Source organism: Agelaius phoeniceus, chromosome 1 (assembly GCF_051311805.1).
Source record: "Agelaius phoeniceus isolate bAgePho1 chromosome 1, bAgePho1.hap1, whole genome shotgun sequence".
NCBI classification, from domain to species: domain Eukaryota; kingdom Metazoa; phylum Chordata; class Aves; order Passeriformes; family Icteridae; genus Agelaius; species Agelaius phoeniceus.
The window spans coordinates 152,108,731-152,134,194 of NC_135265.1; the positions used below are offsets into that span (position 1 = coordinate 152,108,731).

General features: G+C 40.1%; 1 protein-coding gene across 6 annotated transcripts in view; it reads right to left on the bottom strand.

The window, feature by feature from the left end:
- Positions 1 to 25,464, bottom strand: part of TSNARE1 (t-SNARE domain containing 1) — a 469,579-nt gene that overhangs the window by 67,224 nt on the left and 376,891 nt on the right. For all 6 annotated transcript variants that reach the window (XM_054647416.2, XM_054647423.2, XM_077189516.1 and 3 more), the window contains one exon: positions 2,175 to 2,290. In XM_054647416.2, the coding sequence (XP_054503391.1) occupies positions 2,195 to 2,290 (96 nt within the window). In that variant the 3' untranslated portion in view covers positions 2,175 to 2,194. The remainder of the gene's footprint in view (positions 1 to 2,174; positions 2,291 to 25,464) is intronic.

Sequence of the window (25,464 nt, forward strand, 5' to 3'; positions counted from 1 at the left end):
CCTAACTTTAATATCCTGCAAATGGGATTTAAACCACTGGAATGGAGTGGCTGGGGCTTTTTCTTCTGGCTCCTTACTCATCCAGCATGGAACAAACATTTTGAGGAGATGTTAAGTGGAAGTTCTTGCCATTCTTTACCAAATTTTGGATTTTATTTACTGATATGTTCTGTGCCAACCAGAGTATTTAGTAATTAGCTCCTTCACTTGCTTTCCTCCCTTTATTTTGTCTGAAGTCATGCAGAGCTGCTAGACATTAAACCCCAGCTGTTCCTTATCTCTCTAAAGTGTGTAAGAGAGCTTTATAGGAACCTGTTTCTTGAGGTAATCTTTATATACACTGATATTTTAAAAACCATGGATTTTTTAAAAACCTGTTTGCATTAAAATTCAGAATAGAATTTAATCTATCACTATGGACACAGAAACCCTGAAAACATCCTGGTTTAGAAGTCCTCAAAGCATAAATATGAAATCTGCTGCACACCACTAGGGCTAAGCCAGACTTAGAACCATTTATAAAGATCAGAAATCATCATTGCTCCAGTATAATTCAATGCAGGTCCTGCCTCCAGTTCTACTGCTGCAGAGTAACTCTTGTTTTAGAAGCTCAATAATTAGTTTCACAACTGATGATGAAAAGTAGAGCATGATATTTTTCCTGGGGCTTTCATTAGTATCTCTAGGTTCACTTCCCTCAAGACATGGATCTCATAACAGGAGATTAATTTTAGTTTTCCAATGGAGTTTTATTGTAAGATTATTTTGTTCTCTGACTTTCTCCACTAAAGGGATTTTGATCAAAATGTGCCTAGACGTAGCCAACTGATGATAAGATTTGTAATTTCCAGTAGATAGGAATATTTAACTATACCAAAATAAATTGTGTTATATTACAGATTATCCTGATGGAACAAATTTCCAAACTAATGCAGACTAAAAGCAGAGCGATGCAATTAAAATTATTGTAGTTGCTCTAGATTTAAATTACCAGGACAGATCCTTGTTTGCACCCATAAGCAGTGTTTCTTCTATAAAAATGGGATAAAACAATATATAGAAATGATAGATAGATAGATAGATAGATAGATAGATAGATAGATAGATAGATATGCTGCAAGAACATCAATATTCAGTCAATTAAAGGTCCATTTCACCAATATAATCCTTGTTTCATGGCTGGCCAAATACCTAAGTAAAGATTCAAGTGTAGCAAAATATTTCTACCTATTTCTCCTAGCAATGATGTAGGGCTTGTGATCAGCCTCATCCTCACATGGAAGGAGAGCATTTTCAACTGAACCCTTGCTAAACAAAAGAATTAACAAAATCTCTCCATCCTTTGGGGGGTAGAAAACACATAAATCTGATATCCTCTCCTTGGACAATGGCCTGGCAACCTTCTAAAGAAGGAGAAACCCAGACATGCTTTGCATCAGAAAGAGAATATCACAAATAATTGATGAGTCATTCTCAATGAGGGCAACAAGGGAAAAGAAAGGAAAATAATTTTTTTTTATGTCTTATATTTTACATTTAAAGTACGTTTTGTATTACAAAGTAAACATTCTATAGGTGAAACTTCACTAACAGGATGAAGTTGCTTTGATTTCTCACCTATATTCCTAAGGACACAGCCCAATCCTCCTACTAGAGACCAACATTCCTTCTAGGTGTAGATCCACAGCAAAGATCACCAAAAATTCATTTTTATTTTTCACTCCTACTGAAATCTCCAGTTGTTTGTCTTCCTGCTCCTCAGGAGGGTCTCTGGAAGATCTCAGAAGATAAAAGCACTTGGGAACACTTCTGGGCTTGGATTGCCCCCGACCCTGCTCCAGTCTGGAGTCTTTAAAACTGCTTCTGCATCTCTAACTCCTAATCCTAATAATAAGGATCCATTAGTTAGCATTGCTATGAGATTCCTGTAAAATCAAACACGGCACAAACAGCAGAGGAAAGGCTCATATGTTGTTTTGTTGGAATAACACCTTGGCTTAATTTTAAGGACCCATTAAGAATATCTCTAACACCCTTCAAAAGAAAATATTTTAGTATGCCAGACTTGACTCCGCAGGTGAAGATATTTTTTTTTTCTTACCATAATCAGCTTCCTAAACTGTCTTTCAGGCACCTTACAGAGTATGACAAAAGACTTGGCCAAAGGGTTTTACCTGTGCAAAGCTCAGCCAGGTCAGCGCTTGACGGAGACCGCGATGATGATGACAACGAGCAGCAGAACAGCCAAGGCAATGGAGAGAAGGCAGCACTTCATCTTCCTGGCTCGTAGCTGAGGGGAGAAAGACAAGGAGATTAATTCTTGGAGATTAAATCCCTAACAAATGTTATTTTTTTTCCATTGAAAGAATGGTTTGGAACAAGCTGAAGCAACATAGAGAATTTCTTTGTTTTTTTGGACTGACTTATCCTTCTGGATAATCCAGATTTCTCCTCCTGGATACAATCCCCTTTTCTACAGTACTTTCTTCCTGCTTAAATCACTGTGTCACACTAAATTTCCAGGCTCTGCTTGGAGGGCTGAACTTGAGTAAGGCCACTCAGTTTGGTTTTGTTCTGGGGGTGTTGGAGCTGCATCTAGCTGCCAGGTATAGGAATGTGCCCCCTGTTGACAGAGTGACAAAAATTTCCTTTGTCCCCTTAAAAAGGAAATAAGCCCAGAAGTTTCTCTCCTCAATTAGGTGAAAAGACATCTCATAGGACCTGGGGGACTTCACCTCAGACTTAAAGATAACTAATTGGACAGAAGCCAAAAAGTCCCGCCTGAGCAATTTACTAGAAAAAGAAGAGAACAAAGAAACAAATCGCTTTTGTGAGGTGTTTTACCAGGGGCAGAAGGGCCTCTTGCACCTGGCTAAGTTTTTCTCTGCAAAGAGTTTTGTTATTTTGCCTTTTATTAAAACCTTTTTGTTGCCAGCACTACCACAGAAGCCATCTGGCTGATTTTATGCCTTCTAAGGTAGCTGAGCTACCTTGGGTGTGAAATAGATCTCCAAGAGCTCATGAGACCTGGCTCAAGGAGACTCATGTTTTAGCCAGGACAAAACTGTCCCCTGTAAGAGGAAAAGTTCCCTCTCCACTCTGCTGTGCAACAAAATTGAGACCAGCACTGACATGGGCAGCTCACAGGGCAGGCAAATGTACTTCCAGTGTTAACCACCCTGACCTCATTCACTTTCAGATATGGTAAAAGAGATTCTATGGAATTTTAATTTTGATGTCGGTTTCTACTTCAACCCATCAGTCTTCCTAGTGACCTCTGTGGATGTGATGTTGTTTCTTCCTATTTAAAATCTTTGCAGATAATCCAATTCCCCTGTCTCTTTTTTTAGATGGATTGGAAGAAGGGTGTTTCCATGATCCCACAGTGTAATGAGTCCTGTTATCCAATACACACACAAAAAAATTATTTCAGTAAAATCCTAAACTTGGACATTTTCCTTGAGACCAGATCAACCAGTCCTTTCCTTTCCTTTCCTTTCCTTTCCTTTCCTTTCCTTTCCTTTCCTTTCCTTTCCTTTCCTTTCCTTTCCTTTCCTTTCCTTTCCTTTCCTTTCCTTTCCTTTCCTTTCCTTTCCTTTCCTTTCCTTTCCTTTCCTTTCCTTTCCTTTCCTTTCCTTTCCCTTCCCTTCCCTTCCCTTCCCTTCCCTTCCCTTTCCTTTCCTTTCCTTTCCTTTCCTTTCCTCTCCTTTCCCTAACTGCTGCAATCAGGTCTCCCAGTCTGCCTTGGATCCTTCTCTAGCTGCTTTACATCACTCTGCACTGCATTTCCCACAGAGCCATTGCTCCCTGTTCTGTTCTGGGGATGTTTTGGTCTCTACACTGCAAAGAAGCCTCATCTCTTCCATTGGTGCTCCAAATCCTGTCCTTCATTCCCTCTCAGTGCCCAAACAAGCTGGAGAAGCACATCCAGCAGGGAACAGTGATGCATGACCTGTTCTCTCTTTCAGAATCAACCACCAATCTAACTGGGGTTTTATAAAAGTGTGGATTTGCAGATTACTATTTTTTTGCACCTTAAAATGCTGTACTGTCCTGCCTCCCTAACAGATAATCAGTGAATCATCGTGGCTCTCCATCAGCTTTTCAATCATTCAGATAGGTTTTCTTTGATTTGGATGAGAAAAAAAGTTTTAAATATATCATTCCATGTGCATTTGTCAAGAGGGATCTTGTGAGGCATGCTAGGAGGGAGTCTGAGAGGGGACACAATTCCACTTCCCAAAACCCCTACTTTGGAGCATAGATTTTTTTCATGCTTTTTCATCAGTTTACTGTGACGATGGGGGGAATATGAGTGGGCAAAGGCCCACAGAAATTATTGTGATGGAGGTGAGGCCCTGGCAGAGGCTGCCCAGAGAAGCTGTGGATGCCCCATTCCTGGATGTGTCCAAGGTCGGATGGGGCTTGGAGCAACCTGAGATAGTGGAAGCTGTCCCTGCCCATGGCAGGGGATGCAATGAGATGATATTTAAAGTCCCTTCCAACCAAAAACATTCTGTGATTCTCTGATTTTCTTTAACTTTTTTTTTTTTTCCCCACACACAAAAGGAGGTTTCTTCATAGCAGATCCTCACCTAACACTTCAATTTCTTCAGAAGAAATTGCAATGCATCCTGAAAGCTCAGCCCATGAGCCAACAGACTTGCTACTGCTTCCCCTTTAATTTTAACCTTCATTAATTCCAAGTCAAAGCAGGAAACCTCTGCTTCAAACTGCAGACTTTCAAAGGCACTTGGGTGTCCTTGTCCACTTCTAAAGTCAGAGCCTGTGTTTGGTCAGCAGAGGATGCTAATGGGTCATTTAGCTTATTTAGCTTCGAGCAGAATTCTCAAATAGTCCATTAAGAGCCTCAAAATTATCACTTCACATGGCTTTTCCATCATTCCCTTTGCAGAGAGATTCTCTTCTTTTCCTCTTTTCCAGCATTACAAAGTCCAAGTCACTTTTATTTTGGATTTGCAGAGTCTCTTCTCCCTTCCCTTTTTCCTTGCTTTTAATCAATTGAAGCATAAACAGAGGCTGATCAGAGGACAGGAGAGCTGCAGCCCAGTCTGAATCCTGGGATTTGGTTCACATTTTATGATCTTGTCCTGGCTGGCAAGTCAGGGTAATGATTCCTGCTCTTTAAAATATCTCCTAGCATATTTAGTATAACTGTCCTTCACAGCCATAAAACCCATGGCAGGATTTTCCTGTCTATTCCTAGTTTTGGTTTGTTTGTTTGGGTTTTTTTTTTCTTATTTTACTTTTCAATAAAGACAATGTTGAATTCTTTGAGTTGCTTTAGTCTCCAGCCATAAATCTGCACATGGTGGTGGAGCAGAAGCAGCTTCTGATCCCTTCCTGGACACACCAGGAAAATAGTACATGTACTATTTTCATTGTACACCTTTCCTACAGATCCCGAGGAAGAGTGGCAGGATACCAGCACCCCAGGGTTTGTCACTTAGAAAAATACTGAAATATGAGCAAAAGCAGCATTGTCCCTTCACTGGACAAATGCACACCCTGGTTCAGAAAGAGACTTTAAAGAATCCCTTCAAGGAGACTTGGCATGAAGATTGGACTTGATGACCTTGGAGGTCTTTTCCAAGCTTAATATTCTATGATTTTATGATACCCTGTGGAGCTCACCAAGCCTGTCCTGTGGAGAGCACCAGCCTGAATTTCTGTGAGCTCTTGGGACCCTTTTCCTGCCTTTATCAGAGGAGAAAGATGCAAGCACAGAATGTGTTGCACAGATTCTCTTCCCCAGACAGGATCTGTAGACTGTGCTATGGGAACTCTCACTTAAATATTACATAAATACACACTAATAAACAACATAAATATTACCTCTAACTATCTCTGCTATCATCCCCTAGTTTAGGTTAACAGTCTGATTGCCAAACTGAAATTACAAATGGTGTCTTAATGCCCATCTGCCATTCTTGAAGGGCATTGAGAGACAAAAATAAACACATCTCTTTTAATGAGTTTTTCAAAGAGTTTTTTTTAAGAACCCTGAGGTAACATTGCACACTGGAAGCACAGAAAGCTCAGAAATGTAGGCACTGAGCAGTGAAGAAATTCCATGTTTTCCATGTGTGCATTTACAGGGAGCAATATTTGCCTTTCTCTACAGTAGGATTTCTGCCTCATTCAGTAAGGGAATAATTATTATGCTGTGTACATCATACATGTTTAGAAATTTTACTTATCTACTCAGGTTTTCTTAGGACATCTATCTAAAGTCATGTTCCACATGAGACCACGCAAAGCTCTCACTTAATGTAAAGATCCTGATTTTTTTTCAAGGGGTTTCCATGACAGCAGAATCATATAATTAATGCTTTCCATCCCAAACATCAATGCAATGATTTGGTTGCATCCATTTTAAGTGGAGGAAGTAGAGACACATTCCTTGGGTGAAAGTACAGCTGATCTCAAGAGAGTTCCAGTTTTCCCAAAGAATAAAGAAAAAAAAAAGAATAAAAAGCAAATGTGCTTCATGATTGCATCAAAGTTCAGCTACACTGACATGGAAATGGAAAACTGTTTCCAAACTTGTAACAGGATTTCTCACCAGGACAAGTTCCTCACTGCCTGAGACAGACACGACGAGGTTCCTGCCACAATTTTAGTAGTCCCAGAATAACAGAACCTGAACCATTGAAAAGTTGAGGAAAAATTTTAAAAATACAAAACTGAAGCAATCCACAAGAAGCCAAACCAGCTGTAAAAGGAATCATGTATGTTACAGCATAATTCTTCAGGGAGCTTTGCATTTTTGCAGCATTTCCCACGAATACGACTAAACCACAGTGGATTTCACTCATCTTTCCCCAATTCTTTCTCCCCTCAGCTGCTGAAGCTCCTTCTCTCACACTCTGCATTATTCCTGTTCCCTATTTTCCTTGACTTTCCTGGAAATGTGACCTCCTCTCAATTCCTGCAACTACACCCATGATTGCTCTCAGGAGCAATTTTAAGGCCATTTTGCTCTGAATCTTCCACCTGCCCTTGAAGTTAGATGTTTGCAGACAAGACATACCCAAGATCATTGGCACAGATGGATGCTGAAGGGCATTTTTGGTACAGACCAAACTTGGATGGTCTTCACCTCAACTTCACAAAGTATCCAGAAAACCTGAGGGAATAACTGGGGTTTTTTTGTTTGTTTGTTTGTTTGTTTGTTTTTTTTGTTTTGTTTTGTTTTGTTTTGTTTGTGTTTTTTTTTTTCCCCCAGAGACTTGGAGGTTTTGCCAAACATGGAGCTCACAAAAACCTGTGGCTGTTTTCTCCATGTTTCTCCCTGTTAAATTGCAAAAACTCTGTCCACATACAGGAGCTGCTGGAATTTAACAAAACCTCCCAAAAACCATATTCCTCCCAGGGAAATGTATCCTGGAACTCCACCTTGGAAAGCACTGACTCCCTTTAACTATCTGCTAAAATGAGTATTTAAAGAGAGAAATCAACGCAACAAACAATTTCAGACGGAATTTGGGAAAGGTTCAAAGCTACAAGATTATCTTCTGCAGGAAAATGTATGAGAAATAATTATAAGCCCACTATCTGATTTCATTTTAATTATCTTAGCTTATTCTAAACCTCGAATGCTATGCTGCAGCACTGCTCTGGTTTTATAGCTCTGTCCCAACCTGTTGTAAGTCCATTTCCCTTAACACCTAGAATTTGTTGATTAAATTGGAGCTAATCTATTTTCATTGTACACATTTTCCCAAGATGAAAAGAATGCAACATGGGACCAAAAAAATTCTAATCCTGTAGCAAGATGTAATGGCTTTTTACAGTTATTTTTTCTGGGCTCTCAGGGTTTTTTAGCAAAATAAGTAAAGATATATTTTAATCCTGACAGAGGCTCTTTAAACACACATGTGAAATAGGAGTGAAAAGGAGGGAAGGAATGAGCAAGGCTATTCAGGGACACAGCTGAGAAGCACTTTATATTGACAGGCAAACTGGATGTGACTGAGCCTGGAAGAAACCTTTCCCTCATCGTTTCAGAAAATTAAGCTGCAAGTCATATTTTACAGCCTAGAAGATATTTATTTCTTGGGGGTGAAATGTTGAAAAATATTTTAATTATGTCACAACAGATAGTTAAGTAATTAAAACCCATTAAAGCCCATTACGGCCCCAGGCCCAGAAAAGTAAGTTTCATCTTGGAAATTCCTAAGCAAATACATTTACGAGGAGGGAAAAAAATGCTTTCTTGCTAAGCACTCAAAAACTAGCTGAGGCCAAGCATAAATAATAGAAGAGGCTAAAGGAAACTGTTTTTGCTGTATTTATATTGAATGGAGAAAAACAAACAAATAAAAATGCACTTGATTCACATATAGAAAAGCAGCATTGAGCTTCTCCACCTTTGGTGGATTGATTCCATTATGGAATGTAAGGCAGGGAGGAGTAAGGCAGTTATGGATCGTAAGGCAGGAGTTGAGATTTCTCAACTGCCTCCACAAAGGAGGTGAAAATCCCTAGAAACGGGAATTTTAGTTCAGGCAGGGATTTGTACTAGAGCAGCTGCTCTATTCTGGGAACATCAGAGCATATGACACCACTTCAGAGCAGAGTCACACCCTACAACTCCATGGCTGGGGAGTTTTCTAGGTCTTCTGCAGGACAAAATTGAGCAGGTTGCTCTCATTAGAAATTAATTAAATTAATCTCAACAGTATCCCATCTTTGTTCCATCACTCCCAGGTCTCGGCACTGGGATAAGGATGAAGACAGTGACCAAAGAGCTTTGCCCTAAAGGGTTAACCCAAGACCACCTGACTCTGCCTCTCCCTCCTACAATGTTAAATAATAGAAACATTCTTAGAAAATTGAGATTGTTGAGGCTGGAAGGGACCTCTAAGATCACCAAGTCCAACCTTCAACCCCTGTCCTCAAGTTTCATATCCACAGAATTTTAAACACTCCCCTGGGCAGCCTCTTCCGATGCTTCCAAAGCTTAGGAGTGAGGACAAGGAACAGGTCTGGAAACACCCTGAGCTTTTCAGTTTGGTTGTATGGGCAAGAATCTGTCTCCTAGTGAAAAAGGACCAGTTTTCCACTATCATTTCTTAGGTTATTATGGTCAGCAAGCAAAAATCTACCATGTACTCAATGCCAAAGGACTCAATAAGACAATCCATTTTACTTACAGAAATGCTTACCCATGTTTCAAACACAATTTTAAAATAAAGAACAATTAATGAAGCATTTTTGAACAGAGCCAGGAGTGCAAAAACTTCTGAAATTCCACAACTGGAGCAAAGAAACCATTGCAGACTAATCTGCTCTGGAAATTTATTTCCTGCAAACCCATTCAGCAGATAAAAACCAAAAATTATTAAATTTAGCAACCACACAATAACAGCCTCCAGCTATCAGGTCAGGTCCTTTTAAGGGCCTCTGTTAGGCAATGAAAACCCACCCTGATTAATTTTCAAGTGCTGCTTCCTTTATTGTAAGATTAACAAATCTGTTTGACATAAAATGGTTCATTTTATATGCAAATCTCTGTAGAGAGTTTTGTGACATTAAAGAGGTTCATACAATTTTGTTCACCCTGACCTCAGAGGTCATTTGGAATTTCATGAAAGCATTTGTCTATACTCTTAATATGCATTTTGAAAGCTAATTTGAGGTCTGCTGGATTGAGAGCCCAGGTTCTTAATTACGTTTGGACGTGTTTATGCAGAGATGCTATTATAAATCTCAAACTGCTGCCATTCCAGTGGACAGTAGCAAAAGCTCTGCTGAAAGCTGGAGAGGGAGAGGAAAAGAAAATATTGGAGATACACAGTGGAAAGTCAGACCTTGTAGACGTGTGGTTACCTCCAAGAATTATGTAAACATACAGAGGGGAAAAATCCCCTTACACTTGCAACAGCATTATTGTTGTTGTTATTATTATTATTATTATTTCATATTCCATTTGCATCGATAAGCTCCCTTAGCTGAGCCATACACAATCAGCTCTGATAAGAGAGTAAACACTCTGTGTTATTGCAGTGGAAGGGAGGAACATGACCTTTAACGTGTGTACAAATTAAAATGCACTGACCAAATTTGGTGACCTTTATGGTATGGCTTCCTTATAGAGCAACAATGAATTTGCTATCAAATATCACTGCTTCTGCAGGCAGGCTAGAAAAGGCCAGGAATATTATTAAGCACTTACAGTCTTTTTAAATGAGAACAAAGTAGACAAGTTACATATGAATAAAACCCACAAGATATGAGAGCAACAGGGAAAGGCCAGCCCACAGCAGAAAGGAAATAGATCAGTTGCCTTTGACATATTGTTTTTGGGCCTTCACTTGCATGTCATTTGGACTGATTTCTTTATGACGTGTCGATGTATTTGCTGCTTTCCACTAATTCTGTGCAGTTTTCCCATTCCCCATAAGTCTCTTCATGATCCCCTCCTAATTAATTAGTTTTCTTTGCATACATCTCTGGAAGTGCTCAAGGACAGGTTGGATGGGGCCCTCAGCAACTTGGTCTAGTGGAAAGCATGCCCATGGCTGAAGGGATGAACTAGATGATTTTTAAGGTCCTTTCCAACCCAAACTATTCCCTGATCTCACATGTTTCTGTGATATAACCCAGGTGAAGCCAAGTGCCATCTACAGGTATGATTCCTCAGCATAGCCTACTGCAAAACTGTACTTTCTCCAACTTATTTAGCCAGGGACAACCATCCAAGACTGGATTTTCCATGCCTGGAATCTCCCCCCAAGCTATTTCTTTTAAATGAAAATATGCCAGCCCAATAAAAGGAGAAAACTATTTTAAAAATTTCCAAGTATTCCATCCTGGAGAAGATAATGGAAATATTTTCTCTAGTCTCTCCCTGCTTTGGAGAAAAATCACAGAATCACTGAGGTTGGAGAAGACCTCCAAGACCAACAAGTCCAACCCTTGGCTGATCAACCCGTTGCCCACTAAACCATATGGAGAAGTGCCTCATCTGCTTGTTTTTTGAACACTTACACAGATGTTGAGTCCACCCTGCCTCCAGGCAGCCTGTTCCAATGTTTGATCACTCTTCCAGTGAATAAATTTTCCCTGATATCCAACCTGAACCTCCCCTGGTGCAACTTGAAGCCATTTTCCCTTGTCCTGTGTAAGGAAGATCAGGGAGAAAGGGGATTGTCCTTTTGGTGAGGGTCCTCATTTTCATGTTTCTGGGAAATTTGGCCCAGTTTAGGAAAGATATGACTTCTCTCAAACCCTTGTTCATGTACACTCTTGACTAGTTCAAAATCTGAGATAATTTTCACCATCTGCCACATCTATCAGGATCAGCACAGAGCTTTCTGCGTTGGCTTTCCTAAAAGCTGACAGGGGCTGATGTTGAGCCTGCACACACAGATTTAATTGCTGCATTTTCTACCTTCTAAATGCTTGAATTGGCAATCTTAATATTCTCCTAATACACTTGTTTTCCTAATGGCTGAGACATCATTTGTAATAACACATGATAATGGCTTACATTTCTAGCACGCCTTTCAAGGCAGCAAACCTCCAACGTGATTTACAAATTCACTATAAAGAGGATTATCTTTTTACCAGCTCTGGAATGAAGCCACCTACCTCTGGCAGCTGTTTGAGTTCCACACAGCAGACCCAGCCAGCAATTTAAAGCAGGTAATGACTGGTGTGTGCACCTGAAACACCAGAGACTGCATTTCCCAAATCAGAATTCACGCAGAGTAGCAAAACAAACACTTACACTTTTGTAGAAACCACCCTGAGATGCTTAAAAGCCCCACACAGGCAGATTCAGAGAGAACCTAACTCCCCCAACAATTCAAACCAGAAACACTGCAAGGGAGCAGATCAGAGAGAGAATGATTTGACCACATTAAAGCTGTGCAGTGCTCGAAGAAAACCTTCCTGCTGAGCTGTGTTGATTAGTTAGATTATATTATTTTATGAATGGGACTACTTGGAAGGATTGAAAATGGCAGATTTTGGCTCATTGTGTGGCCAATCTCAGCATTTTGAGCCCATCAGTTCATCCAGATTTGGACCAATCTCACTTATCTGGTCTGTACATCATCAGTTTCTCTTTCAGGGCAGAAAGTTTTAATTCTTGAACCAGCTCAATCTCTGCTCCCAAAAACACTTGAGCCCTCTCCAGACTGGTCCCTTTTGCCAACAATAACCAGGTCAAACTTTGCAGAATCTTAAAAGGACCAGAGCCAAAAAAAGCATTTAGTCTGGCTTAACTCCAGTGTACTCTGATGAGACTCTGGTCCAAATGATTCAACAATTTCTCCTCACTACACTATATAAATAGGTGAAAAAAGTTTAGATGAAAATTCTAATAAAGATGAAATGCTTTACAAAAGAGTACATCAACCATGAGGCATCTTTTGAACATCCTCAAACACAAACAAAGAAAACAAAGAAAATAAAAAAACCAAAGGAACTTGCAGGGGGTAGTAAAAAAGAATCACAAAATAATTTGGACTGAGAAAGACCTCTAAGACCATCAAGTCCAAACAGCATTGCCAAGGCCACCACTAAGCCGTGTCCCATTTGCACATTTTAAATCCTGCCAGGAATGGTGACTCCAACACTTCACTGGGCAGCCTTTTCCAGGGCTTGACAACCCTTTTAGTGTGGAATTTTTTCCTAATATCCAACCTAAACCTCCTCTGGTGCAATTTGAGGCCGCTTCCTCTTGTGGTACAACAATATTGTTCATGCTGGGACTGAAAGAAAGGTTTTCTGTCTTCAAGGCAACATGTCCTTGAACCTAAATTTGCCTTCAAATCTCACCAGTAATAAAGATAAATTAGGGCACGTTTTCAGGCACCAAACAACCTGAAGGTCCGAGCTGGTCTGACCGTACCACCAGCAGGTACCTGAGTACCTCAATGGAAGTCAGTACATTACAGGAATTGATACACAAGAAGCTCCTCCCAGCCTTGGGAATTACAAGTAAAACAAAATTTTGGAAGTGGTTCCATGAAGTACCGTGCCATTGATGCCTCAGAATGTCCTCAGAGCTGATGGATCTCCAGAGCAAAGATGCCACAGAACCATAAAAGGCAGTGTCTAGTTTCTGTGCTTTCATAAAAGTTATTGATACAATTGGGATTTTTTTTTTAACTGTGTCCATTGATTTAATATACAACATTATTTCCTACAAACTTTGCTCACCACTATCACTAACATCACTACTATCTTTACTACTCCTAAAATGCTCCTGTCATTAGCATGTCAAACAGTGGTTGACAGGCACAAACTACCCTGAATTATTTTGTAACGTCATAGAACAAAGCTGAACTCGTGCTGCACTGAATTTTAAATAGACCTCTAATTGGTTTTTTTTTTCCTGGTAGTGAAATCCAGAGAGTGCAGAAAATATTTACAAGCACCCACCATGTCCCTACTGCTCCTTTTCAGGATATTTGTGAACAGAGGGCTAAGGAAGAGTGAGAAAATTACACAGAGCCCAGGCATGAAAACCTTCCTTTTGAAAAATGACAAGTTGTCTGCTAGGAACTCAAGGAATGCAAATCTCACACCTGGCCTAATGCAGACTGAAATCTATTTTACTGCTTCTTAAACCCATGTATACTTCTACAAATATGAGTCTTCACCTGTTCAAAGTAGAGCTGAGACATAAAAGCTGAGAATCTTAAATAATTGCAAAATGACAAAGGATATTTCCATTTTACTGCTTACTTATATGTCTGTCACAAAAAAGAAGTGGATAAAGTCACATCTAGTGTAGCACCAGTAAAACTAAGCAGAAATAGAGCCTCCATATCATTTTATTGGGTGGCATAGAATTAAATTTGAGGCAGCTTGGTTTTCTTAAGAAGCCATGGAGAACTGGTTAGGCTGTCAAAATACCTGATCTAAGCCTTTGTTTAAACCCAAACAACTTCTTCAAGGTTTGAAGAGTATTTTGACTATTGTTTTTTTCATTTTCATTTTTCTGGTGGATTAAATGCACAAATGGCAGGAGGTAGACTGAGTTGATATTGAACTTCTGACCCCAGGGGAAAGCACCAAGTATTGGGAAATCTTGTGTGAGACAGTATTCCCCTGAGGTTTGCTGCTCAGGTTAACAGATGCAGATCCAGAGAAAGTCAAAGAGCAGAGTTCAGGACTGGTAAGAAGAGCATTTCAATATAAATACCAAAAATAAATCTGAAAAGAGCAGGCAATGAGGGGAACTGTACAGAAAGATATAGCACTATCCATGCTTTTCTCATTAAATTGTTATGTGGCTATTTATAAGTCATTTAACTTCTTCATTCCTCATTTTCCATGTTGTAACATCAGGGATGTGACTTCATCAAATAAATAGAGAAAAAATAGTGACCCATGTGATGATGGAGCCTTTACTTGCCAAGATCAACACACAAACATAATTTTTTAACTATCTGGTTTTTATAGGGATGGGGTTTTTTTTTGTTTTGTTTTAGGTAAACTGTTTGAGCCATTTCTAACTTAAAACCTTTAAAATTTTCAGGGATTAAAGCATTTCTCTTTAATTATTTAGTCACACAATAGAGTTATGGATATGACAATGGAGCTCATATTACAGAGGAATAAGTTTTTGCCCCTTCCTTCATCTCTCAAACAACCACTCTAAGCTCTTGGCAGCATCCTTAAATGTGGTGGTGTTTGCAGGGGTCCCAAGGATGAGGGAAGAGATGAGAATCTTGACTCCATGTTTCAGAAGGCTGATTTATTATTTTATGATATATATTATATGAAAAGAAAATTATATACTAAAACTACACTAAAGAAAGAGAAAGCAGACATCAGAAGGCCAGCAAAGAAAGGAAAGGAATTGAATGATAATAAAATCTTGTGACTGACCAGAGTCCCAACACAGCTGGACCTGTGATTGGTCATCAAGTAGAAACAATTCACATGAGACCAATCAAAGATGCACCTGCCACATTCCACAGCAGCAGATAATTATTGTTTACATTTTGTTTCTGAGGCCTCTCAGCTTCTCAGGAGAAGAAATCCTGGCAAAGGGATTTTTTCAGAAAATATGTCTGTGACACTTAAATACATCCTAAAGTGGAGTTTGGTCTGATCTGAGCTGAGGGGGACAATGAATATGAAAGCTGAGAATGACCAGAGGTCAAAACGTTTCACTGTTCCTCAGTCCCTGGCAATGAAACAGCATTCAGAGCACCCTGAATTATTCACTGCCATCAAAGCTGAGAGTTTCCTGCCTCTGTGTCAAAATCACGGTGTAATTGCAAATTGCAATGGATTCTGAATGAAAGAGATGATTGTAACAAACAATGGAATATCAGCATTGCTTCACAAATGGCCTTGGAGCCTGACCTTGCTGGTCAGAATCACAGCTCCTGTGTCTGGGCAGAGTCTTGTCAGCTCTGCCAGCACAAAGGGCTCCTTAAGCGAAGAGTGTAGGAATAACTGGACTGTGATGGACAACATAATAGAGCTCTGGGAATGTCACAGAGCACAGTGCCAACAGGCTGTCCTGCAGAGCATATCAATCCCTCACAGCAACGAGAGGACAGGCTGGAAAAGAAAGAATTAAATTAAATCATGGGTCTGTAAGGGTGGAAGTGAAAACAGTCCTCATGTTTGAGTTTTATGTCATTGCAAGCATGGAAAGGGGCAGCAAGCAATGAAATGTATTAAATCCAACATGTCTTTGTGTTTGTGGTTTCTGTCATGGCGCCAGTTTGGAGCCAGATTCACAATAGAAGGCCCGTCTACTCCATCCAGCTATGCTGGGTAAGGAACAAACAACCTGTAAACATTTCCTCCAATTAACAGAACAGCAGAGAGATGGGATTGTCCAGAATGGCAGAACCCAGGACATGCAGCCAAAAGAACGTGTGTCACTCAACCATAACTAACTTTTAGCCAACAAAAACAAATTTAAGTTACACACCATCTAAAGAAAATCTTCTTAGAGGTGCACAGACAACAAATTAATAAACTGCCAACTAAGTTAAGTTAAAAAGGGGTTTATGTAGTTCAGTTTGTTATGACATAGTTTTCTTAAAACATGCTGAGTGGTTCTCCTACACTGCTGAGAGGATGAGGACATTAATCACTTTTTAGGATAAGGCTGATCTGAAAATCCTCCCAAACTTATCGACGAATTCTCCCAAAGTCCTGTAAACTGGACTGAATGAGTGGTTTGAAGCTCTGAGAAAGTTTCTAAAGTAGTTCTGAGCACTTCCACCTAAACTGAAACCTCCATGGGAGATTATGCCCTGGTGCTATTTGGAGAACAGCTCAAAGAGAAACATCTCCAGGGAGGTCCCGCTTATGGAATTTTTTTGAGGTTGACATTGAAGTAACCAAATATTTTTGAAGAGTCTGGAGAAGTGAAGAGAACCTCTGAACTTGTGAAGTGTCCCAGCTTTTTTTACAGGCAGCTGATCAAAGCTTTTAACTCTCCATCCCTTTTCTCCTGGCATCTATGACAAGAGCTTTAAGAGTTGAGCTCCACGTGGGGAAAAGCCCATATAGATATCTGTAAGGATGTGTGTATACTTTCCCCTCACTGCTTGTCAGAGCCTCTGTACTTAACATATTAATTTACCAAGTTTAACTTTTTAATGCTAGCTCCTTTAAGTCATTAGAGATCCTTTTCTCATTATAATCCTCTTATTTGGTAATCAGTCTGAGCCTGTCTGTATTTTTTTTAAGAATATTTAAAAGTTTCTGGTGAAGATCAAGGGAAGTTTTCTCTTGCTCTACTTCACAAACTCCAACTTATTATTAGTAAGTGGTTCAGTGCAACACTTACTCCACAGTCAGTTTTTTGCACTTCTATCTCATCCTTTATACAACCATATTATCATAGAACTATTTAGGCTGAAAATCCCCTCCAGAATCATTGAGTTACAACCATTATGAATGGAAGTGTTACTTTTAAATGCATTATGGCTGTTGAAAGCTGACCAGAGGAGAGATGGAGGAATAGAAATGGATGTGGCAAAGATGGTGGTAATAGCTACTGTAATGTGCTCCAACTGGAGGAGCCACCAACAGACCCTTTTCCTTCATGAGTCATTCCTAAAATTAGTCATAATGCATTTCTTAATGCTCCTTTATTTGTCATGCAGGACAGTCTTCGCACAAGAGGTCTCAGAAGATAAACTAATCTCAAGGCACCAGGCAGATATTACACCATGAGCAACAAACCCCCAGCCACCTCTGACTCAAGTTTCTATTTCTAAAGACAAATAAATCCACCCCTCACCATTACCACCCTTCCTGCTGCTCACTAGATGTGCTTTAAGAGCCAGAGAAATCATGAATTCATAACTACATCATATCCCAGTTTGAATGCATCAAAGAAATTCCTCATAATTCCTCGGGATCTCAGCAAAGGGGCACAGTGAAACTCACTGAAACAAAAGCCCACAATAGACTTTTGCAGAAGTTTAAAAGCTCCCCTACACCCTCTGTGAGCTTCCAAACTGGGTTTAAGATAGAACTTCATCTATCCACTTCAAGCAAAAAGCTGTATACAACAAGCTGTTTATGCTTTTCCCTCAAATTTAGTGTTCACTGGGGGAGGGGAGAAAATAAGAAAATCAGTGTAAAGGCAGTCTCACATCAGCTAATCTCTGCAACTAATTAATTAAACAATTATATTAGCCAAGCCTTCACTTCTGACATGGCACAGCTGACATTAATTGGGCCACAATCAAGATAGTAATTCAGGTTAATTGGATTTCCACTGTCAGCAGCTATCAGCTTGTTTCAATATGCTGCTGTCATTTAAGAATAATTAATCATGGATGACTTTATTGGATGGCACTGGTTGACAGCTGATGGTGTGGTGACGCTTGAAGAAGTTGGTGATTGCTGCAGGCCTGGGGAAGGGGAAATCTGGATTCCTTTGGAGAGATTATTGTGCTTCCATTGCATATTGAGACCCAAACTGTGCTGCACGAGGTGTTGAGCTGGTGATAAAAAGAGGGGGCTGGAGAAAGGAAGAACAGCACAGCAAAAGGTCAGAGGGGATGGACAAGTTCCACCACCTTCAGGCACTCAGGGATTGTTTGGCTCTTGCTGCAGCAGCACAGGATTCAATAAAAGACCCATTCACGTGCTGCAGGAGCAGAAATGCCTTCATCTGGTGCTGCTTTTCTCCATTCATAATAGACCATTACCCTGGCTAACACTGGATAATATAATTTATTCAATCCATTGTCAAAATGTCTGCAAGAAATGTCAAGGAAATGATGGAGCCAGGTCTTTATTTGTTAATAACTTGAAGCAAAAAAAAAAAAATAAAAGGAGAGAAAAAAAGGTGATGAAATTGTTGAGGGGAAGCAGGGGGGGGGATCTAGAAATGAAAGTATAAGCTGAAAATAGTTTAGAGTGTTCCATGAGGGGTAATAGGAATACATTATGCCTCTGAAGAAAAAAAAAAAAATAAAAACGCAATTTAAACTTGAGGGAAGAAAAAGCTTTAGCACCAAGTTCTATTAGACTACATAATTATTCCCCAAAGGGGAAAATATACATATATATTTAAAAGTAAAGTACAATTTTAGGTTATTCATGACAGAGTGCTAAAAAATCATACCAGAAGTGGCAACACTACTTTGACAGCTGGACGGAGAAAATTTTCCATCAGAAATATGATGAATTTATTGTGTAACTGCCAGAAACCAGTTCAAGATGGATGGAGTACACAGAATCAAATTTCTAAAGGAAAATTTGACACCATGGCTGATGAATTTGGCTCCCTCCTTTTTAGCAAAATATTGGACAAAAAATGATCATGTGCACTGCTCAGCAGAGCACAAATTCCCATTTTGGAGATATTTTCTTGCTGTCAGAGAAGTCTGATGAGGCAAAAGCACCCATTAACTAAAGATGGGCAGAAGAAGCCATTAATTGTGACTTCTCTCTAAAATGGGTCTGGCACTGCTGTAGGTACAAGAGAGCAGCACACAGGAGGTTTTCACCTTCTGGGGGTTTCAATTCAGTGAAATTCTCCAGCATTTTACCTTCTATAATAGCCAAGACCTGGTTGCTTCCTTTACCTTTTCTTCTTGGGAAATTCCTGGGTTTACAGCATGCTTCTCTGCCAGGATGCAAATAAGCAGTCTGTTTAGGAGAAATCCTTGTTGAAATCCAACCTAACGTGAACAACAGGAAAAACCATCTACATTTTTTTGCCTCTTTTGTGTTTTGCATGACACAGCACATCAAGGGAGCTGATTCTGCCCCTGGTGAGATCCCACCTGGAACACTGTGTCCAGCTCCGGGCTCCTGAGCACAAGAAAGGTTTGGGCTTCTTGGAGTAAGCCCAAGAAGTCTTAGGCCATGACAATATTGACTTCAGAGGCCACAAAGATTCTCTGAAGACTGGAGCACCTCTGCTATGAAGACAGGTTTGGAGAGAATTTGGATTATTCAGCCTGAAGAAGAGAAGGCCTTTGGGAAACCTCATTCCAGAGCATTAAGGGGGCTTTTAAAAAGGAGAGAGGGGGGGCTTTTGAAATGGACAGGTAGATCAGATAAGGGGAGATGTTTTTTAACTGAAAGAGGAGATATTTAGGAAGAAATTCTTTACAGTGAGGGTGGTGAGGCCCTGGCACAGGTTGCCCAGAGAAGCTGTGGCTGTCCCATCCCTGGGAGTGTCCAAGGCCAGGCTGGATGGGGCTTGGAGCAACCTGGGATGGAGGAAGGTGTCCCTGCCCATGGCAGGAGGTGGAACTGGATGATTTTTAAACACAAAGCATGGGCTTTGTGATTCTGTGTCTCTTATTCAAACCATGCAGTAGCTGGTGCCGTTTAAAAGATGAGTGATTGGGAATGCCAATGAACTGCTTTGCTTAGTTCACTGCTGAGTTGTTGGTTTTTTTTTTTTAATCCATAATCCTGCTAAATCTTATCAAATTCCTTATCAAATTGTGGGTGTAAATTACTCCTCTAATTGGGAAGTCCCTTAATAAATACCCCAAAATGCTGCTATAAAAGTGAATGTTGCAAACAGTTGATGCTGATCAGATTATCTGTGGGATTGTTGCTGACAGATAAAAAATTGAATCTGAAGCTACATGTTTTTTAAATCTTTTCTTTGTCCTTCTACACATATCCTTTTAAAGAAGGATTGATGTGCTCTGTCAGTAGCCTGTAATTTGCAGGAAAGCAGGTATTCTGTTTGTCAGTCCTTTTCCTGCTCCCAAGTGCTCCAAAACTTCTTTGCCAAATTCAATCACATCTGAGAGAGAAATGAAGCATCTAAAATACTTCTGTTCTCAGGATACTTGATGCCTTGTAGGGAAGACACCTCCTTCTTTGGTTAGGCAGAAGTTAATTGCTTAAACAGCAAATAATAGCAGTTTCTGGAAATACAGTATTCTTACAATTTATGTATAGTGGAGTATAAAGGGGAGAAATGCAAGAAAAAGAGAAAATTAGGGTGACAATGGCTACAGTTGACAGAAATTAGAAATTATCAATTGTGGTCTTTGGAGAAAAACTTGGGTTTCAGTCCTAGAGTTTCAGGAAGTGCTTCTGGGCCACAGTGAAATGCAATGTCCTGCTCCCCGTGACAGCTGCATCTGTGAATCCCCCTGCAGACCCTGCAGATCATCAAGGCAATATTTGGGCAGGGTGATCCTAGTGGGTCCTTCCCAACTCAGGATTTTCTTTGAGTCTGTGATTCTATTTGAGGAATAACCTGTCACAGGCAAAGATATGATGGAATAATAATTCAATTTTTCTGTTCTTTTCTCTTTATAAGGCAAAGGTCCCTTTTGGATCTGGTCTCAAATAATTTCTCCAGCCAAGAAAAACCTGAAAAAGCAGGAAACAGCAGCCATGCCTCTGAAGCAAGCAGATAAAATTCTAATGAAATCAAGAACAAACACTGCTCCCAGCCTTTTAGTAGTAAGGCCAAAGATGAGCTGATCATGAACTTTAGCCTATGCTCACATCTCCACATTTAATAAGAAAAAATGAACCAAGGTGGAAGCAAAGGTTTCTTCCCCAGAGGTTTTGCTCTTGAATAAGAGATTTTCTGCTTTGTATTCTCAGCCCACTCTCCCTCAGGAGCTCTCCAGTTACTAAAAGCATGTAAAAAACAGGAGGAAAAGCCTAAACAAGCAGGGGAGCTCAGCTGCACCTGTGATGTGAACCATGGGAGTCTGCCCCAGCAGTGTCAGAGTGAAGCTGATGGTGAATGGCCATGAAGGACGTCAGAGAGCTGTAAATTTGGGACTGCTGTTGCCTTCCAGCTGCTCACTAATATCTGGTACCTCATCCTGCAAGGAACATTGAAGCCATGGCAATATTGCCAAGCGTTGTCATCTCTGCATGGTGTCACTGGTGCCAAGGGGTGGGAGAAAGGAATGACCAGGGATGTTGGAGCTGTGGCTTCAATAATGCTCTGGGCATTGAGCTCTAAACCTTGTTCCTTGCCAAATCTCTTCTCTTCTCTTCTCTTCTCTTCTCTTCTCTTCTCTTCTCTTCTCTTCTCTTCTCTTCTCTTCTCTTCTCTTCTCTTCTCTTCTCTTCTCTTCTCTTCTCTTCCCTTCCCTTCCCTTCCCTTCCCTTCCCTTCCCTTCCCTTCTCTCATGCGGAGATCTTGGAACTGTTTTCTTTTTTTTCTTTTTTAAATAAGGCTCAGAAAACAATCCAGATGGCAGGCAGGTGAATGTAGTGTTGTTATTTTTTTTCATCTTGGAAAGACACAAAGATGATGTTTCCAAGAAGAAAAAAAACCAAAATCTATGTCTTTTTCTTTTTGCTCCACCTGCTCAATGGAACAGAAATTATATCAAAAGATTCGTGGGGGAAGTTATGAATGATTTCTTTGTTTCATACAGCCAAACAACAAAAATATTGGAATATTTTGGGGTTTTGATAATTGTCTGAACTAATAGCTTAATCCCTCAGAGCACATTGCCCTTAATAACAGATCACAAAAACCTCACAGCTTTTAGGTCTAAAAGCTGCAGAAAAAGCCGAGGTGCTCCTCTTTGGGTGCTTATGTAGAAATACCATCTGATGTAGCTTATACTTTAGAAAAAAGGTGATTTTACCTCTCAAGTTTAGTGGTACCTGACACCTGGATGTTAATGAAAAGATAAAAACAGGTCCCTCTTTTTAACCTCCTGTTGGAACAGCAGCTTGCAAGGAGAGGTGGGTGGGGATCTCGTATGTAGCATTTTTTGAATTTCTCAGATTCACACAGTTTGTAAAATCCCCGCAACTGGAGCCTTTTTGGATGCATCAGCCTATGATGTTCAAAGCAGTGGAACTGCAATAATTACCATCTCTCTGTAATTAGTTCTGCTAATCTCATTAGCTGGGCTCAGGTGTTGATCTGTTGATTGTCAACTTGTAACTGCCATGAATCAATAAATGACTCTGTGGGTGTGGTGGTGAGAGAGGAGTGAGAAATGGTTTGGTTTTTAAAGCAGGTTCCTCTTTTTCTTAGACCTCCTCATTTTATTATTTCCATCTCCATTCAGTGGATGATTAAATATTATAATTATTTTTTTTTAAGAGCACAGAAGTTCTGGGTAAGCAGGCTCCAAAAATCCAAGTATTTCAGAAGAAAAGCCCCACAATATAGGCAAGAGCATTTTCACTTATACCTCATCTCTTGTGACACTTTGGAGTGGCATTGCAAGAGAATAACACTGCAAAGGAGAGGTTTTCTGAGCTCATGGCCTGTTCAACACCCCCATCTTCACCAGGACAGTCAATGAAGATGCTCTTCTTCACCAGATTTGTCTGGTTAAGAAACTGGCTTGATCTTTTTTAGAATCACAGACAATTAAGGCTGGAAAAAGACCCTCTCAGATCATGAAGTCCAGCCTTTGACCCAAACCCACCACACCCACCAAATCGTGTCAAGAAGTGAGACCTGGACTCATTTTTTAAATACTTCCAGAGAAGGTAACTCCACCACTCCTCTAAGGAGCCTGTTCAATTCCTGACCACTCTTTCAGTGAAGAAGTTTTTCCTAATATCAAATGTGAACTCCCTCGGCGCAACTCAAGGCCTTTTCCCCCCTTTTTTCCTGTTTGATTCCAGCTGTTCCCCAGCAGCTCAGCTGAGATAATTTGAGATACAGCAGCTGTAAGACACTGCTGAATTCTAAAATGCTTCTCAGTGGGTGACAGAGATTGATGTAAATAAAAGGACAGGTCTGAGGTCTCACAGCAGAACCAACACTGCTGTGTGTGGGATGTGTGTACAGGCGTTTCTGCTGTGGAGATTCACAGCTCTGCACCGTGGCAGATGCTGAGCCCTGTCTTTAGAACGTGAGGAAGGAGCCCATGAGGAGAGGAGGGCAGTCGATTTTATCTCTACCTGGCAGTTTAGTGAGCTGAGAGCATATTTTGGGATGTTCATCCCCTCAGCTTTCCCAGAAAGTCAAACAAACCACTTCTGATGTTTAGTACTTTCTTTGTTAACAAGGTTCAAAAAGATGAGAGGGGTGGAGAGGACAGCAATAAGAACTCTTCATCAAAGATACTGCTTTTTATTAAATAATTATTACCAATTAAGAATTTTATTTCTGAGCCAATCATGCAAAATAATTCACATTTCTGAAATTCAGTCCTACTAAGTAAAGCCCAGGACCAGACACAGACATGAGGACTTGTTATAATTATCAAATAAAACAGAGAAAATGAAGTTACTCCTTAAACACCTGCCTGTTGATGAGAGAAGGTTAAAAATTAAAACCAGAATCTGTGTTGGGAAGCAAAATTTCAGTTTGTGAGGAATATGATTAAGGTTGCAAAGAGTCACTATTAATGCATAAAACCAGCAGCTGCTACTTCTTATTTTAGGCTGCTGTAGCCACAGCAAAATGACTTGGTTGCACCTGATTATGAGGGATATAGATGAATTACTTACTGGGTTGGAAAACTGTAGGCACCCAGGGATGAGTGATCATGATTTGATTACGTTCAAGATGAAAAACAGAATCAATTCTCAATCAGTACCACCTTATGTATGTAATTGGTGCCTCTAAAGGGCACATCTCCTGAAACTGAGAAAGTTCTGAGAAAAAAAAAATCACAGCAGAAACCATGTAAATATGAAAATAAGAAGGAAAATTGAGTGTGCTCAAAAGAACAGCCCATTAACTGGTGAGGATGCCTTAATCTCACATCAAAAAATTGGAAGTTTTAGCTAAAACCTCATCCTGATTTTGTGATAAATTTTGGCCAGCAACTAGAAGTTGAAGATTTGTCCTATGAATGGGGGAGGGATGTCCTCTGCTAGCCTCTTGCTCTACATCCAGACTGGAAATGTCCCTGCAGTGGTGACAACAGCTCTTGGAACTGGATGATCTCTAAGGTTCCTTCAACCCAAACCATTCCATGGTTCTTTAATTCTCTTACAATGAGGCCACAAATGGCATATCCATAGCCTGGAATCCCCATGAGGGACACCCAAACCACACCTCAGTCTGATATCCCCAAATCTCAGTGATGACAGATTGTGACAGAGATTGATTAAATGCACCTCATTTCCTTAGGAGATGGAGCTTGAAAATATAAATGTACTATAAATAGGTTGTAAGGTCAGCCACACATTACAAAGAGAAGCTAAAGGCATCAGTAGAAACAATTCTTGGCCTGGCTAAAGAAAAAAGTTTTGGGGATCTGGGGCAGAATGAATGAAAAGAAACACACAAGAGCTGTGGGACAGGTAAGTACTTGTGCTGCTTGACCCCAAAAGAATGCAACAGCACAGGACTCAACTGAGAATGGATTAAAGTGTGAGGCTGGACCAAAACTAAACAACAGATACATATATAAATATTTAGATTTTTTAAAATATTAATTATTGGGATTACTTGCATTGCATTCTGAAATTAGAATAATAAAAAACAAAAACCCCAAACTGATTGCTGAAGGTGATTAACAATCCAATGGTCAAGTAGGAGGTCCTTGACTTCCACAGCCCAGAACACTCTGATGGAAAATGCAACACTGAGAAATTTCCATGGAATCATAGAATGGCTTGTGTTGGAAAGGACCTTAAAGATCTTCTTACTCCAGCCCCCCCTGTCATGGGCAGGGACACCATTAAAACATCTCAATTTCAAATAAAGATGTAGGCATATTACCAGTGTAGACATCACTAAGGAATCAAGTTCAGGAAAGGAAAGGAAAGTCTGAGACTATCAACAATCCCTCATGATCCATTTCCTGGGACATGGTCATATCCACTAATCTTCCCAATTTTTCATGCTGTTGTTGAGGAACTCATTGAACAGAACAAGTTCTAAGGTGGTTTTCTGAAACCACCCCAGCATCTCACATTTCTGATCTTTGCACCAGTGCTCAAAGTGCTGCAATGAACACAAGGCAATAGAGATGATGAAAGAGACCCAGTCAAACAAATTAAAGCATTTCAATGTAGATAAATGTAAATCTAAACATCTGAGAATTGCAAATATACACACTG